Here is a 17,565-nt window from a genome sequence, read left to right as displayed (position 1 = left end):
CTCAGGTTGTTCATTGTTTGTCATGTTTTGTGCAACAAAACAAGAAAAAAATGAGGAGTTCTTGTTGTTTACAGGTTATTATGCTATTATTATTTGACTGGTCTGGCTCACTTGGGACCAAGTATGTGGCCCCTGCTCTAAAATAAGTGTGACACCCCTGTTTTTATTGTTTAATTTGGTATTATTGGACGTGTCAATGCCCCCTAGTGGTATGATATCGTAACACCTGCCTGATATTATTTGTGACTTGAATACAATTCTGACTCGACAGCTTTCTCTCCGTGTCTCTTGCAGTTGTGACGAGTACGTGACTCAGCTGGATGAGATGCAGAGGCAGCTCGCCGCCGCCGAGGACGAGAAGAAGACCCTCAACTCGCTGCTGCGCATGGCCATCCAGCAGAAACTGGCCCTGACGCAGCGCCTGGAGGACCTGGAGTTCGACCACGAGCAGACCCGCCGCGGGGGCACCGGCACTCGGGCCAAGGCCCGCAGCAAGGCCGCAGGCGGCGGCAGCAGCGGCACCGCCTCCTCCACCACCAACCCCAACGTAAGTCAGAGTCTCACCTGCTCTGGCTCTGGCCGACCAGAGCTCAACAACGCCATGCCGAACGGCATTCTGGGAGGCCCCGTTGTGTTTTGCAGCGAAAAGTACAAGATCTACTGCGACTGAGGTGGCTTGGGAAGTCTGCAAGGGACCGCTGTGTACAGAGGGGCGGGGCGGGCGCCTCCCTCCCTGCCTTAGTGTTAATGAGCCCCACTCGCTCACTCGCTTAGCTCCCTGACCAGCCTGCGCTCTAACCGGCTGCTTGTGTAGTGTGTGCTAGTGTAAACGCTTCGGGGTTGTGTACAGTGTGCTCTAGACGTCTGGACTGTAGTAGACATATATACGGCATGTGGATTCTCAGGCCCCGGTTGTATTAGGGGTGGAAGGTTTTGTGGGTATTATGATGATGTGTGTCTATTCTTTCCGCTCGCCCGGCGCCGTGCGTGCGTACGATGTAACGAACGAGACGCGGCTTCTGTGCTTGTTTGTTCTGCCCCTCCCCCTGAGTGTATTACCTGGCGACAGTAACACACTGTGGGGAGGTGGGAACTCGTAACAGAGGCGTCCTCTGCTCTTTCAGCTCGACTATTGGCATTGGTGCTCCTTTGGAAAATACATAAATAAAAGCGCCTCTTTGTCCTGGCCCCCCAGGACTGACCGGTGTCCAGTAGCCCACTTGTCTATAATCAGGTCACTCTGAAATGTTTACAAAGACGAAAAGGAACTGATATAAGAAAATATGCAAACTCCCTTTTTGCTGTCTTGCCAGGGGAGTACAGAATGATTCTACACAGAAATTCAAAACCTCCAAGGTGGGTTTTTATTGGGCAGAAAAAGGAGCACCTGTGACCACAGGTGTTTTAATTTAAGGATGATTTTAAAGCTGTGATGACGGTCGCACAGATACAGTAGGGTTGTTTTAGAATCGCATGGCTTTGCAGCTAAAAAGAAGAAAAAAAAATGCTTTGGGAACCGTTTTTCTGTTGTTGTCAGGCGTGTGTGTGTGTGTGTGTGTGGTACAAGACAAACCCGTGTGCCACAGGGCTCTACATTGTAAGCGACACTGGTGTCTGGTGCAAATACAGCAGGGCTATCAACTCCATGTGACTACGCCACGTCGCACTGGATTGTGTCAGAGCCATATCGTGAAGAGAGGGAGAGAAAGTTTGACAAATCGTCCTCGTACTCAAATGAAGTGCACTTCAGCAAAGGTGCCTCAGGTTCAGTAAAAGAAATAATGAATTACTGTGAGCAGAGATACAATATAGTTTTAATGAACAAAGAGGGTTTTTTTATTAAAGAAAAAATGAAAATATGGAGCAAATCCTAGAAGAGCACAAATCAGTAAGGCGCCCACATCTGGATGAAAACATGGCAGAAGTGCCTGTTGACCCAAACACTCGATGTATTCTTCCGTCGTTGATGTAAAGCCCTGTCCTCGCGTCTCGACTCGAACCTAATCTCATCACTGCAAGTTCTCCTCGCGTCTCTCATCGCTCTGTGTCACCATGACGACCTTCTCTCCCGTAGATGGTCCGCAGCTTGTTCCCCCAGCATCATCGTCACCGCTCACCCTTTAAATAGACAGAGGGGAAACGTCAGGTAACGTCCTCACATGTGTTGTGTGTGGTTTTTTGCCTGCGTGTGCGCGTGTGTGCGTGTGTGTGTGTGTGTGTGTGCGTGCATCAAAGTGAAGGGCCCTCGTCACGTGCGTGCTCTGCTTCTAACCTTTTGCAAACGGAGGGTCGCTCATTTCTCTATCCTGGTTATTTTTGTGAGGACAAAGCGATGTATACACAATAGCTTTAACCCCCTTTTGCTCGCTAGCATTATTACGCTAATAGGAAAACAAACATAGAAGTGGGGCTCTCGTGTTTAAATCCATAGACACATTAGCTTTATGATGCTAAAAGCAGGGTTGACGATGTTGACGAGGGAATCTTGCAAGATTTGTTCAAATTAGGGTTGTTTTTCTACCTTTACTAAGCTATATGATATATATTCTTAATATGATCGCGAACTTGCAGGATTCTTTGACAGTATTTTTCCGTCCTCTCTAATGTACAAAGAGGGGAGTTCATGTAATCCTCCCAAACGTCGGCAGTCAACCCTGCTTGAGTGTGTCTCCATAAGCCACAGCACACACAAAGCTGCAGCCTCGCGAGAGGTGAATCACTCTTACGTTTCACTTACAAGTGCGATATATATATATATATATTCTGTTTTCTATCAGTTTGCGCTGACAGAGAAGAGGTTCGGGGGAGTAGAGAAATGGGGGAGAACTACTCGTGTGTTTAAACCAGCGTCTGAGAAAATAAGAAGAAATCGAGATAAGAGAAAGGTAGACACGCTGGTGAGGAAATCCAGATCCAGATCCAGATCGAGACGTGACTGTTTGGAGTCATTGATTCGAATGAGTTGAGCCCCTGTTTGAAATCACTGTCACATTTTTTTTATCTGGTGTCCTATTAACAGCTTTGCCACTCTAAAAGGCTCCTCCTACCTCTGCTTGCAGGCTCCGCCCACTTCACTTTTGAAAGTTTTTGTGACACATGACGTTTCTGATTTCTTGTAAAGCCTGCATGTCAAAAGCTTTTTTTTTTATTTTTGTTGGTATTAACCTGCATGTGGTGAGAGAAAGACACCCCCGTCTCCTCTGACAGGGCGTGGCTTCAGTGACTTGTGAGGTTCTCGGCTTCCTAACTGTGTTCCTAGCTGTGTCAATGAAAGAAGAAATAACACATAACGGCTTCTGTCGCTTTGACTAATCGCAGCTGTCGTGGACTGGGGCTGTCACCTTTCGAACCTTACAAATGTCCACCAGAGGGTGCTGTGAGCACAGCCCCGCAGTGACCAAGGTTAAAAAGTGACAGTCTCAGCTGCTGAGCATGAGAACAGTTTGCTTGGAGTTGACCTGTGTGACGCTGATGCTGACCCTCATGTTTGTTCCCTTCACTCCTGCTGTCGTTTACAGTAGTTCCGCGCAGACGGCGAGGTACCGACACAAGGGCCACGCCGCCGCCGCCGCCGCTGATTGAGTTTCCTTGAACACAAGTTAGCGTCACACACTATTTTTAAAAGTGACTTTAATCACTAATTTAGATATTTGACTACACTTTTGCATGCTGCTGCTAATGGAAGCCAGTATCTCACAAGACCATGAGTTGACCACAGGCTGTGATTGGCTATAATCAAAGCCTCCAATGAGACGGGGGAGGGGGGTGTTTTGTTTTTCTCTCAGTGTAAATCACAACCTTTTTTTTTATTTTGTTGTTGTTTTAGTTTATTATTTACCTAATCTGTGCACTTTCGTTATATAGGATTATAACAGGCTATTATTAACCTCTAGGAAAGCGTGGTAGTGCTATGGTTTGTGAGTAATTCAGTATAGATTATAAAGACACTACAGGATTATTATACGTCCTCTCGAATAATCCGACTATTTTACTCCAGTCAAAGGGCTTCACAAACCACAGACCTACTGCTGAAAAGCTTCATCCTCAAGATTTGATCCATGAAATGATCATTTTTGTGTTACATTGTTATTGCTGTCTGTTTTCCTTTTATGTTTATGTTTGTTCGACTGCCATGTTGTACACACACACAAAAAAAAAAATCCAGGGTGATCAAATTCTGGGGTTTTTTCATGTATTTATTATTCCTAGGAATAGTTCGAAATAACACACAACAAAACTTGACGACGCCCTGACTTCAGAAAACAGGGGGTAAGTTGCATTTTTTTGGGGGTAAAAAGCGACGACGACGACGCGATCTTCCCAGCTTCTTACCGAGGGCGTTCCACTGATACGGGATCACTGACTTCCAGAATTCTCTGCAAGTGCAACCATTAAATTCCAAATTGGAATTGTTTCATTCTCTCTTCGTTTATCGTGCCAAATCTTGGTGCACCGTTTAGGTCGAAACAGAAAAAGAAGACAAGCCGCCACTAAACAGACGGGTGTGATTTCGGGGGGTTTTGTGTTTGGTTTGTGTTTTTGTTAAGTTCTTGGTTTCTGACCAGTAGTGCCTTTCATTGTTTCAAGGGAGAATTTTAGACCTAGTGTTTTGTGTTTTGGTGTTTTTTTTATAGGCGAGGACCTCGGGGGTTCAAAAATGACTGTGAGCAGCAATAAAAGTGCAAAAAAAAGAAAGAAAGAAAAAGGGGGTGGGCATTTCCGCCCCTTTTCCGCACGCGCGAGATGATAGTTTTGAAATTAGCTCAATAAAAAGTGAAATTGTGTTGAATTCTGCAGGTCAGTGATCCACTCAATAAATTCAGGGGTTATTTAAAATGTTTTTTCCCTTTGGCCTCCTGTTATTGAACAAAATGCTCCAAGCATCTATGGTGTGTCGGGGTAGATCGGTGTACTATTGGAAGCATCTACGTATCTCTAGCTTTGTTTGGTGAAGGTAATGTGATAACAATAGTATTGTGGGAAAAAAATAAATGTGCAGAGAGCGCATTTTATCTTTTTCTTTTTGTCTATTTTTTTTTTTATTTTGAAATATTATTATTGTTATTATTATTGAATCTTTTATTGTTTGTTTTTTTTACACATCTTTGAGCATTATATGTTTTCAGGAAACAGAAAACACACAAAAAAAAATAGGCATCAACAAGCTTGAATAGTGCCATGACAGCCAATGCTTGTTTGTTGAGGCGTTAAAAGTTACCAATACGGACGAGAAGCTAAAAAAAAATAAAGAAATAAGTGCAATTCAGATACAGTTTTACATTTAAAAGAAAAGAAGAGAAAGTTTTCTGTTTGCTGGAAGCGATAGCGTCGTCACATTAAAACGATTTAGCTGCGCAAACTTGATATTGTCATATTGTTGTTTTCAGTATTGATCCATGCGGAGAGTTTGATATCTTTATATGAAATAACGGTTTCACCTGTACGTTGGTATTTATTTGAATTGTCATGCAGTACTGTATTCTTATCAATAATGTGCATTATGATTAGTGGCATATTGATTACAGCTAAAATGTCATATGCATGTTTCTCAGTCATGGGACCTTTACACAGAAGTGAAAAACAAACATGTCAAACATTTGTCAGGGTGTTATCATTGTTATTATGATTATTCTTATTAAGAAAGAGAAAAACTGAGGAAAAAAAAAAAACCTAAGGAAAAGTCTGATGTATTACTGCTGAATTAATCCGACAAGAGTGTTTTTGTTTGTTTTCCAGTAGGGAGGAGGTCTCTCTGTGTAAAGGTAGTCATACTGACTAAAAACAAAAAAAAAACAATAAAAAAAATGAATTAAATTTAAAGGCCTTTCAGTGTCGTTATTTATAGCTTCACCACCGCAGCAGCAGCAGCAGCAGCAGCAGTGTGAAGGAGTTAATCCAGGGGAGTGAGTGGTCTGCAGTCCCAGTGTCTCCTCAGAGTGTTCCCAGCTGGAAGCAGAAAGAGGCAGGAGGGGAAGTTCCCAGCTGTCGAGGACGTGATCACATTTCACACAATGCACAAAAACACTTCAACCACCAACCTCCTCCTCCTCCTTCTCCTCCTCTTCCTTCGCTTCTCTTTCTCCCCTTGACTTTTCTCTGCTCTATCGCTTATACCTCTCTCCTTCCTGCTCAGCCTGTCTCGAGTTCCCATTCCTCCTCCTCCTCCTCTTTCTCTCCCTGCATTTCTGGAGATACGCCTACGCACAGTTTCTGCTGACCTTTAGTGCACCCGGCACTTCCTGTCTCGGCTCTCGCTTAATTAATACTGCAGTGATTCAGAAGGCAGAAGAAAGTGCCGTCAGAATATTTGCTCACAGCCCAAAAGTCACTGGCGATCGTTTAGAGTTTTCTATCTATTACAATTTTCTCCGTTTTTTGCTTCTCATTTCAAAATACAAGTTAAGTTAGACTTTAAATGTCTCTATTTTTATTGATTAAGTGAAAACAGCAGTTTAAAGTTGCACAACAGAGTTAAGGTTATTCATTATAACCAAATGACACTACTGCCTGATTTAAATCCTTGATTTCTACCTCTTGTCCATTATTAACATCATCTACGATCATTTCTATGTGATGTGATGTAAAAGTGGATATTATTAGCAGCAGTAGCACTGGATAATAAGGAGAGGGGATCATGGAGCATCTGTCCTGGCACTGTTGGAATCCGCTTTTCCAAGTTCCTTTGTCGGAAGTTTCAACTAGAACGGGTCGTTTCTTTCCAAATCGGAAAGGTGGAGCAAGGTCACAAACCCTGGTGAAGGATTCCAAGATGACTTCCACTTGTGTAAATAGTAAAAACACTTTTACTCACATTAATTCAGTCACACACTCATTTTTCCTGCAACAGCGGGAGTGAAATGACCGTGAGAGCCACATGTTGGGTTTGTCGTGCAGCTTCTCAGATTTCACAAACTGCTGGACTTTCTCGGTGTTAAAGGGTCAAAAAAAGCAGTCACATAGTGTTACTTTAAAACGGTCCCGTCACTCGCTCACTGCTGTGTTTGGGTTGATGTCGATGATGATGATGATGATGAAGGCCAGAGGGCAGAGGTCAGCACAGTAATGATGATCGCTGATGACATCACTGACGCCACAGAGTCTTAAATCCTCGCGCAAGACTCGATTACTCTGCAGGTGCTGGTGTACAGTAGCTGGTGTCATTTTCACATTTACCACCTGGGGGTGCTAGTGTACCACAGTGGTCGTCCTCCTCCAGGAGCTGTTAAAGTCAGCCCAAGTTCCTTAAAGTCTTGCATTAGGCTGAGAAGAGAGGGATGATGTGTGTGTGTGTGTGTGTGTGCGTGTGTGTGTGCTCTCACAAAGAGTCTTCTCAGTCAGTGCTGTCATGTGACGGCGCCTGAAGGAGCCCGGATCAGCTGGTGTGTGTGTGGACGAGGAGCACCACTCATCACATGCACGTTTGTGTGGAGCTCCACTGGAGCGGAGATGATTCCTCCTGGGACGATCGCACCGAAGCATTCCTCAACCCTGAGCGTGGACGTGGGGTGCGAGTGTGTGTCCTCATGACTCATAGATCAGTCACTTTATCTCCACATGACTGTGGGTGTTCCTCAAGAAGGAAAGAATGGCAGGTCGCTGCAGTCACAGCCCACGCTGCTCTCAGTCGTCATATTAAAGGTGATATACGTACAGTACGTAACAGCCAGTACTGTGACTGGGTTGGATTGCAGGAGCGTCGGTTGCCAGATTTTCTGACTGAAAGGGAAATGAGATGTCACACTTGTTTACCTGGTGTTACACTGTGTTCATGCACAAACACTTGCATAGTTTTTTATAAACTCTATTTCAGGTTCACAACCCGGTCAGAACAAGGGCCTTTACATGAGAGTGGATGCTTGTTTGTCTCTATTTGGCCCTGTGACTGTGATGGACTGGTCACCTGTCGAGGGTGTACCCCACCTTTCACCCTATGTCTGCTGGGAGACATGCTGGGGGAGGATAAAGTGGTAGAAGATGGATGGATGGAGGAACAGGCAAAGATTGAGAGGAAAAGTGAATCCAATTGAGGGCAAAAACATTCTGTAAATGCTTTTTTGGATTGTGGTTCCAAGTCCCATCTGGGGGAGATATCCAGAAACCGACTGGAATTAGACTTGTAACTGGAGGATGGCCAAAGGGCTGGGGTGTCACTGAGCAAGGTACCCTATCCCCATTGCTCCCCGGGCACAGATAAGTCGCCCAAAAAATGAGTCGTTCTAATTCCTTTTCACCAGGTTTGATCTGTCTACATGTGAACACATCTCCACTGCAGACCCTCGTTTGACTTCTCCTCTGGTCGAGACATTTTTGAGAGGGTTAGTGAGGCTTTCTAGGCTCAGTATCATCCAGTATTTGACGCACAGTGGCTGGCAGCGCTCTGCTGACATCCGTGAAGTGATACTCGTCACGTTGTTCGGTGAGTAGTGGTGGGAGGTGCAACAGACCAGAACAACATAGAGACAGTTTTGCCAACCAGCAATTTAACATGTTGCCTTCTCTGATGACACGTCATCACGTCATTTTAGGATAAAATACATTCCTTTATGTGTCACCTTTAACTTTGTATACAACGTGCCCATGTTGTACATATTTGGGGTTAAACACAGTTTACATTGTATATAGGGCAGCCTGTGGCCAAGGGGGAAGGGAACTTGACTTGTAACCGGAGGGTCACCGGTTCAAATCCCCACCCGGCCAAAAAAGGGCTGGGGTACCCCTGAGCAAGGTACCCAACCCCCAATGCTCCCCGGGCGCCACTCAGTGTGGCAGCCCACTGCTCCTACTTGTAGGATGGATCAAAATGCAGAGCAATACTTTCCCTAAGGGGATTAATAAAAACTAACTTTATATGTTACTTTTAATCTAATCTTATCTGATCTTCACTGTGTCAGGAAACAGAAATGTGTTGATTCAGGAGGAGGAGGAGGAAGAGGAGGAGGAGGAGGAGGAGGAGACTCTCATTTGCACCTGAAAAAGTGAAGCGGCACCTCGGCGTAGAGTGTGATTGGGACACTTAGACGATGACAGTTTCAGAGGAGTGTAAAAGACTCACGGCGGCTCATCTCACACTCATCGGTGTGTCGACGTTCGCGCCACATCCTCCACATCTATCCGTCTCTCACCTTTTCCCACTCTTCCTTTGACAACCCCCCCATCACCACCTCCCCCTCTCTTCCTCCTCTCTGCTGCCTCTGCTCTGTGCTCATGAGGAGCCCTGAGGGAAGCGAGGAAGAGGATGTATCCCAGGAGGATGTGTGGTTGTTCTGTCATTCTATGGATGACACTCAGAGGCCCTGACAAAGGCATGTTAAGGCTGGGAGATGGAGGTCTTCTCCTGTACTGGCTTGATTCAGTAAGATGGAGCAGTGAGAACCAAGTCCAGAAGAGTCCAATATCTCTGCAAATACTTCAATAAATGTGCCGCTGACTTATTTTCCCCCAAAAAGCTGTGACATTTCAAAGAGCTGACCTTTTCTCAAAGGCTTCGGCGATGCGTAACGAGCATAAAACCCAATATATCAGACTCTGAACTTTGGATAAACATACAGGAGCTAATTAAATATTATTTTTATGACTCCGGCCAGTTTTAATGTCCTTATTGCCCTCTACAATAACTCACCGAGGCAGCTGACCGTCTCCATTCAGCTGTGTGGAAAACTAAAGATGATGGATTCAAAAAAATGAGGAGAATAAAATAAAAACACACTGACATGGAAACAAACGCTGCGTTGCCAGGTCAGTGTTTCTGGTTCCAGGCTCTTTTTTTTCCAGGCAGTTTTCAGAGCAGCCTTCTCTTGAAATAGGCCTCATCCTTTTTCACGTGACGAACCGTGTCATGCATCCGTGCCAGTTGTCAGATCATGACTGAGACACTGAAGATTTACGCTTAGTTTAGTACAAGATAACAACTTTTTGATTTTTGATTTCCATTATATTGTTTCAAAGGCTGTAAAAAGCAGCGCGTTAGAGGATAAAATGTGTTCTTTTTTTTAATTGTTTTTAACACACTTGAATGAATGGGGCTGTCGTGATTGCGCACAGCAGGCGGGAGCGCGCACTTTTTTTTTTTCTTTTTTTTTTTTCCAGCGGCGCAGAGAGGAGACTTGTCTTTTTGGAGAGGGAGGAGAGAAGGAGAAGGAGGACTACTCAGAGAACTTCTCTTCTCACACGGGACACAGAAATGACCCGGGACAAAATCCCTCACGTCCGCTGGGAAAACCATGAAGCGTGAACCGTAGAGTGTGCGCGAGTGTGTGCTGCTTCTTTTCTCTTCCCCGGCGAACAGGAAAAAGGGGGAGAAGTCCTTTAACGCAGGAGCCACTGTTGTTGCCAGTTTCTCCGAGGGGAGAAAAGACGGATTCAGCATCGAAAGACCGGAGTGGAACTTTGTGTGCAAGATGCAGGAGGTTTCAACCACCGGTGAGTGACCGTTTCTGTCTCAAACCCTCTGTTTTCTTTCTCTACCACAACAAACTCTCTTGCGGGTTTTTTGTTTGCTGGGTTTTGAAGTTTGTCTCCAAACGGCCGCGGCTCGCGTCGCGTTGCGCACAGGATTTGAAATCCCAGAATGCTTTTGCCAGCTGTCAGCGGGGCAGCAGCTGCTGCTGCTGCGGGCCTGCAGGGCGCAGGCGGACTTGTTGTTGTTTGTGCTCGTCGCCGACGCTCACGCCGAGCGTCAATGGCTTTATTCGGGGGAGAGAGACGGAGCTGACATGGCAAGAATGGAAGGAGTGAACGCTGTGCCAAACACCTCGCGGCCCCAGTCTGACGCACTCAGGCGCCCCCTTCTCACACACGAGCCATATCATTAAAACACTTATATATTTAATTGTTGTCGTTCATTAGTGTCTGTCTTTATTACAAAATGTAATATTCCAATTATTTATTATAATTATTTCCATGATGATCTTCATCATAAATCTTTGATAATTAGAGACGAACCCAGTACAATATTCAGTGTCAGACATTGCGTTGATTCTTTAAAAGTCTGTATCACTAATATGCAAATGAGCTTGACAGTGATTATGTGGTGAAGTTGTGGCTCTGACTCTTCCTCTCCTCCTCCTCCTCCTCCTCCCACTCGTCTTACAAGTCGAAGAAAACTGTATGTTATTTTACACAAATATAAAATGGGAGGTGGGTTCCATTTATCTGCCTGCTTATAATACCTCAGTGTTGCTATTGTCACTCCATGGACATTTATAATATTGACAGATTCTGGCCAATAATACTGAGTCCTGTCTGACACTGGATCAGATAATAGAACAACTGAATATACAAATACTTCCCTTTAAAAAAAAGACTTTAACTGTAAGTGAGTTTTGATGTGGGCTGTGTTTATTTCCTCTTTATGGGAGCAGAGTGTTTTTAGTTTCATGTCTTTAAAAATGGCTGTGGTCAACGAAAATGGTGACATGGCTATAATATCAGACATGGAAGTGGTATGGAGCCCTGGCTGTTCATGACTCACACTGTAAGAACTATAGGGATGAATCAGTGTGATATTCAGTGTCGGTTGTCGGTCGGATTCTGTTCAAAATCACTGGATCAGACGTGGTATTAAAGAAAAATGTCGTCCAGAAACATAGAAATACACGTCGTTGGCTCTGGAGCCTCGTGTCAGACTGGGTTCAGTCTTAGCTGATACTCCAGGTATGGGATTATCCTGAACTCCAGCTAACTAAAACAGATCAGATGATGTCAGATGTGATTGTGATAAGTTCACTTTATTTAACTCTCAGTTGCTTTATAACCTGGACATTATACAGTATGTACACAGTTAGTTTAGTTTAAATAGATCCATTCTTATGTGTGTAGTTCCAGTGAGAGAGTTTATTGAAATAAATGATTGGAAGAGGAGTCATTCGTCCTCTCTCCTGCTGTGTGTGTGTGTGTGTGTGTGTGTGTGTGTGTGTGTGTGTGTGTGTGTGTGTGTGTGTGTGTGTGTCGTTGCAGTCACAGTGTCCCCGTGTGGAATGTGATTTGAGTGGAGTGAGTTTGTGATACAGATGAGATAAAGTGTGTGTTATTTTTTACTCCTCTCTGTGTTACATATGATGATCATGAGTTTGTATGGATGGGACGATGAGAACATTCTCATTTTAAATTAACCGTCAGTCCGTCTGTACTCTACGTTTATTTGGTTTGTATTTTATTCCTGCACAGAAGAAAACACATGGACTCAATGTGTTTTGGCACATTGAGAGCGACCTCTTAAAGACCCAGTGTGTGAAATGGAGTGACATTCACTGGTGAGACACTACGGTGGCCTGTACACACCAGAAAGGATGTCAAACCTCTGCTTCAGTGTATTTTTTTTTTATCCTAATGTGATCATAGTTATATAAACATACTAATATAAGGAGTATTTTCAATTTCTGCCAATAAACCCTCCTAAATGTTACATAGTGCTCCTTTAAGGGGCTCAGAAACACATTGAAATGATTTAATCTTTCATTTTTGAACATTTTAAAGTGAAAAGATGGGAAAGATGCAGGCTACCCCTTCAAAATAAACCACTAGGCCTGTATGTTGTTATTGTGAGTGCCTGAAAACAAATATGAATGTGTTTCGCCACAGTTCCCAAAGAAAGAAGTATACTTTTCTTCTTCTTCTTCTTCTTCTTCTTCTTCTTCTTCTTCTTCTTCTTCTCTAGAGTGGACTGCTCATTATTTGCCGCGTCCGGTCCTCTCGCTCGTGTGTTTGCGTTGTGTTTCACACGCTTGTGCCGAGATGACAGATCTGGGGCGTTTGGCTTCGTATTCCCGTCGCGTTGCCACAGTGAGAAGCGAACGCCAAAGAAAAATCAAACTTCATCTTAAGGACGGTTCAGAGATGCCGGAGAATGGAGTGGCATGCAAACAAAGAAGGGGGGGGTATAAGGGAAGGAGAGAGAGTGATAAAGATGGAGTGCTGATGGGGCGATATCAGGCTGCAGCAGAGGTGAGCTATGCAGAGAGAGAGAGAGAGAAAGAGAGAGAGAGAGAAAAAGAGTATGTTTGTTGTGAGACTCAAGGGAGGAATTGATCTGCCGTCCTCCTGGCTGACTTTTCTTTTTCCGGCAGTCCAGCGGTGTATCGTTTCTCTCCCACACACACATTCATTCCCAAGGCCTTGCTTTCTCTCTCTCTTTTTTTCCTCCTCCCTCTGTTTCTCTCCCACACTGTCCCAGATCAATCTCTGCCCCCTCATCCCCTCTGCCTGACTTACATTCCCCTCCCCAACACACACACACACAAGTCCAGGACGGATGAAATATATCACATTCTCTCCACTCTATTCCTTCCACATGGGAACCCCTTGCTCTCTCTCTCTCTCTCTTTCTCTCTAATGCTTATTTTTATGTTTACGATGGGAGGGTCAAAGCAGTCGCTCACATCCGATCATCGAAGAATCTATTAAAATAGACCACATCACAAATAAACGGCGGTCGCACAGATAGCACGCCTCGCAGTTTGAATTCCACCTCAAGCCTCAGACTGGTTTCCCACTTCATAAACTTTTTTTTTCGACTTTACTTTACTGTGTGTGTGTGTGTGTGTGTGTGTGTGTGACTCTTTTAAACACTCTGTGAATGAGGCTCCTTCACAGACGTAGTAGGACAGTGAATGGTGGTCGCAGAGAAAAATGGACGCTGTTTAGGTTATTTATTATTAACACAAGCTCTTGGGTCTGTCTGTTTAACCGGGCCAATGTAAACAACTGGCCTTCATGTTAGGACGGTGACAATATTATCTACTCTCTCCTTTGTTCCCACCTTTATTTTGAGCCGGGATCGTCAGACACTTGGTTATTTTTCTATAGAACCTGGTGCTTTTTTAGTTCCTGCTCTGACGCGGTTCCGAGAGAGCTGAACCGAACTGTGGATGAGTTAAAAATACATGAAAAAATCCTGAAAACATGCGTTAATCTCCAACATTTAGCAAAGGACATTTCTAAAATCTCAATATTTCACAGAGTAGTGTATTTATGGACAGCACTGCTGAAAGCCGGCGAATCGTGAGCCGAATCACGACCCGATCAGCTGTATTTCAGTCTGTACTTCCTGCACTCCGGTCATATAGGAAGTACTGAACCAAACTGCTGCTGCAACTAGCTTTATTATTCTCATAATAGACTAATCTCTCGATTATTTTTGCGATTAATCGAGTAATCGTTTGGTCCACAATGTTCCCGAATGTCTTGTTTTTGTCCACAAACCAAAATGATTGACTTTTAGTGATTTCTTTGTTATATGGAGCAAAGAAATGAAGAAAATATTCACATTTCAATCAGAAATCTTGTTTTAAGCATGAATAAAGCTTCAAACCGATTATATAATCCTAATCCATAATTCTAATGATTCAGTCAAACAGAAAACAGCTGCTTTGCCCGTCACTAGTTTGTGTCGCGTATAAAACGACATCACGGTTCATGACTCCGCCCAGGAGGTGCTATAGTGATAATAAAATGAATACCTACAAGGTAAATATCCCACAGACCAACTCATGTATTTCTTCTGAAATACTGTGCCACTGTAAACGAGGGCCGGATCACTGGATTGGATAAAAATGTAAAAATCTGATACAATCAAAAATCAGCTGTAAAAATGTAAATAAAAATCAGCTGAGTCATGTTTGGGCTGTTTATTTCTTCGCCTTTGGGAGAACAATAATTGTGACACAGTTGGAGAATCAGGTCTTTGAAATGACTGGAATGTGTTGTTGTCAACAGCCTCACGGTTCATAAACGGTCTAAAACACACAGGAAAATGTGTCGTACTGTCCTTTTTATATGGTGATAATATAAATGGTTGAATGTGGAAAGTTCTCATGGCTTCAGTGTCTGTGTGTGTGTGTGTGTGTGTGTCACAGACCATTTGAAAAGCACTGATCTGTGCATCACAGACAGCAGAGAGCAGACGTTCCACGTCTGGACAAAGTTGAAGCCAAATCACTGAAGTTTTTCACAAATTACAGCAGCAGCAATAAGAGCTCGCAACAGTCTCTTCATGTTTTTTTACATAAGGAGTAAATGTGGTGGAAGACGGATGATTTCCTGCTGCTGTGGGTTGTGTATAGTTTATTTTCATGTACAGTATGAGCTTAAGGGCTGAGTGATTTGATCAGAGTCGAGTGTCACGTTTAGTTTAGTTTATGTATCAAAAATAGAAATGTCCCTGCTTCAACCCTCCTTAATAATTAATAATGCGCATTATTACAATTTCAAATCCTGCCACAGTCATATAAAGGATGAACGTATAATTATACGTGTACAGAGTTAAAGCAATTTCAAGAATCCTCATTGTGCTGTCAGGTGTAAAAGAGTGAGCTCATACGTTCGAAGGTAACAATCTACTCACACAGTGAGAGACAGACCAGTTCTCTGAGTGTGTGTGTTCTTGGAAACACTAATGCATGTGTGTGTGTGTGTGTGTGTGTGTGTGTGTGTGTGTGTGTGTGTAAAGCAGTTCAGACCTGGTGTTAACATCAGTTCTGAGTGATCTGATATGTCGTTAATATGAAATCATCGACATGTTTGCAGCCCCAGTTTTGTCCTCACTAATAGAAATGTGTACATTTACAATCTGAGGTGGGGACATGAGATCTGATCACACTCACGGAGACGTGTTAATGACAGGTGTGGACGCTCATAATGAATGCTGATCCCCGAGGACAGATGCTAATACCAGGTGTGAACGCGGCCTGACGTGTGTGTGCGTGTGTGTGTGTGTGTGTGTGTGACAGCATGACTCAGGCCACTTCAGTACAAGTACTTCTCCATTTTTGTATGTCGTAAGGGACCTAAAAAATGCTGCCTCTTTTGTTTGGGAATGACTGGTCTCTACTAAAAATGTAGCCTTGGAGTTTACAAAGACTGGGTCGGGACCCACAGATGGGTCATGGGAGAGACGTTTTGGGTCCCCAACAAAGAAAATGTGCAGAATTTTCCCAGTGTTTTAGTAAAGTTTTACGTGCGTATGTTTTAAATAACGTATAAAATGATGTTTTTGAAATTATTATTATTTTGGCTTTATATATATATATATATATATATATATATATATATATATATATATATATATACACACACGTATATATATATGTATGTGTATGTATATATATATATATATATATATATACATACACATACATATATATGTGTGTATATATATATATATATATATATATATATATATATGTATGTATAAAGCCACTCTTTAAAGATGGCAAAAGATCGCAACCCAATCGTGTCAAGTGCAAATCTGTGTGTAATGCAGTGACTAATGTACATATATATACATATACATATACATATATATCTATATTATATATATAATATAGATATATATGTACATTAGTCACTGCATATATATATATATATATACACACATATATATGTATATAGATATATACATACTGTATATATATATATATATATATATACATACTGTATATATATATATAAAGTTTGGGAAACGATGGGCAACAACGACAACCTTTGGAAATGATAATGCAGTTAATCCTGATTGGTTGTTATTGGCCACATGTTCACCATCAACTCAATTTCAGTCCTCCCGCCGTCAGTCTTGTAATAAAACTCCTTCTTAACTTCCATTATACTTTACATATTCATTTGGACGCAGATCCTGAACCTGAGATAAAACCGTTGTCATCCTGACGTCGATGGTTCTTCATTAAAAATGTCGTTTTTAAGCGCAGTGCGTTGGTGTGACTGCAGCCTCAGCGTCAGAAGCTTCCGTCTCTTCCACAGACCGTCAGAGTGTCACATTGATTTGTCTAATCGTGGTCATGTGTGGCTCCAGTGTGTGTGTGTGTGTGTTCGTGTCAAAGAGGGGCCTCTGGCGTGAGTGAATGTTTTTCACGAGGCCATTTTTAGAAGCGGATGCACGGTGCGATTGTAACAGTCTGTTATCGCGCAGTTGTTACAGTGGTTGTGTGAAATGTTGTGTGTCGTGTGCGTCGTTACGGTCACGTTAGTGACGTATAAAGGCATGTTTTGGCTTTTCTCATCCACGTCCAAACATCCACGGTGAGCCAGGAAGAACAACACAACAAAGAAAACAAACTGCAATAATATTTGTAATTAAATAAACAGCCTGAATCAATCACAACAAAGTGTCTTAACCTTTTCTCACAACCTCACCCGTGCCACCCAGGGAGTGTCGTCTAATACATACAAGCCTTATTTAATACATGAACTTAATTATAGCCGACTGTCGGTGTCATCTATCTGTTATAGTTTGTGTTTCGGCACAAGAATCTCTAAAGGTGAGGTGACGACGAGTAACAGAAGGTGCTGTGAGTGAGGGATGAACGTCTGATTAATGTGCGATATGATGTTTGGGATCATTTCCCAGAATCTTGGAGAAATGTGTCACTGGTATTATCTGAGCATGGTTCACAGTATGACTTCTGTGTGATTTTCATTAGAAATGGACACGTTGGACGTATTGTTGTCTCAATTCAGATCAGGAGGAGCATTCAGATTTGTTTTCCAGGATGTTTGGGGTACATTTGTTGCCCCACTGTGGAAAAAGAACTCGCTTCTCATCAACCTGAAGTG

The 17,565-nt window shown here is 43.1% G+C and overlaps 2 protein-coding genes across 2 annotated transcripts in view; both read left to right on the top strand.

The window, feature by feature from the left end:
• The window catches only part of LOC122777148 (protein bicaudal D homolog 2-like), a 43,924-nt gene extending 38,104 nt beyond the window's left edge, over window positions 1-5,820 (top strand). The window contains exon 10 of the mRNA XM_044038167.1: window positions 295-5,820. Coding sequence (XP_043894102.1) covers window positions 295-670 — 376 coding nt within the window. The 3' untranslated portion in view covers window positions 671-5,820. The remainder of the gene's footprint in view (window positions 1-294) is intronic.
• Window positions 5,821-10,109: 4,289 nt separating this feature from the next.
• The window catches only part of fgd (faciogenital dysplasia), a 69,925-nt gene continuing 62,469 nt past the window's right edge, over window positions 10,110-17,565 (top strand). The window contains exon 1 of the mRNA XM_044038168.1: window positions 10,110-10,419. Within this exon, the coding sequence (XP_043894103.1) occupies window positions 10,398-10,419 (22 nt within the window). The 5' untranslated portion in view covers window positions 10,110-10,397. The remainder of the gene's footprint in view (window positions 10,420-17,565) is intronic.

This window comes from Solea senegalensis, linkage group LG11 (assembly GCF_019176455.1).
Source record: "Solea senegalensis isolate Sse05_10M linkage group LG11, IFAPA_SoseM_1, whole genome shotgun sequence".
NCBI lineage: Eukaryota > Metazoa > Chordata > Actinopteri > Pleuronectiformes > Soleidae > Solea > Solea senegalensis.
The sequence above is the reverse complement of the archived record's forward strand: the minus strand, read 5'-3'. Positions and strand labels throughout refer to the sequence as shown.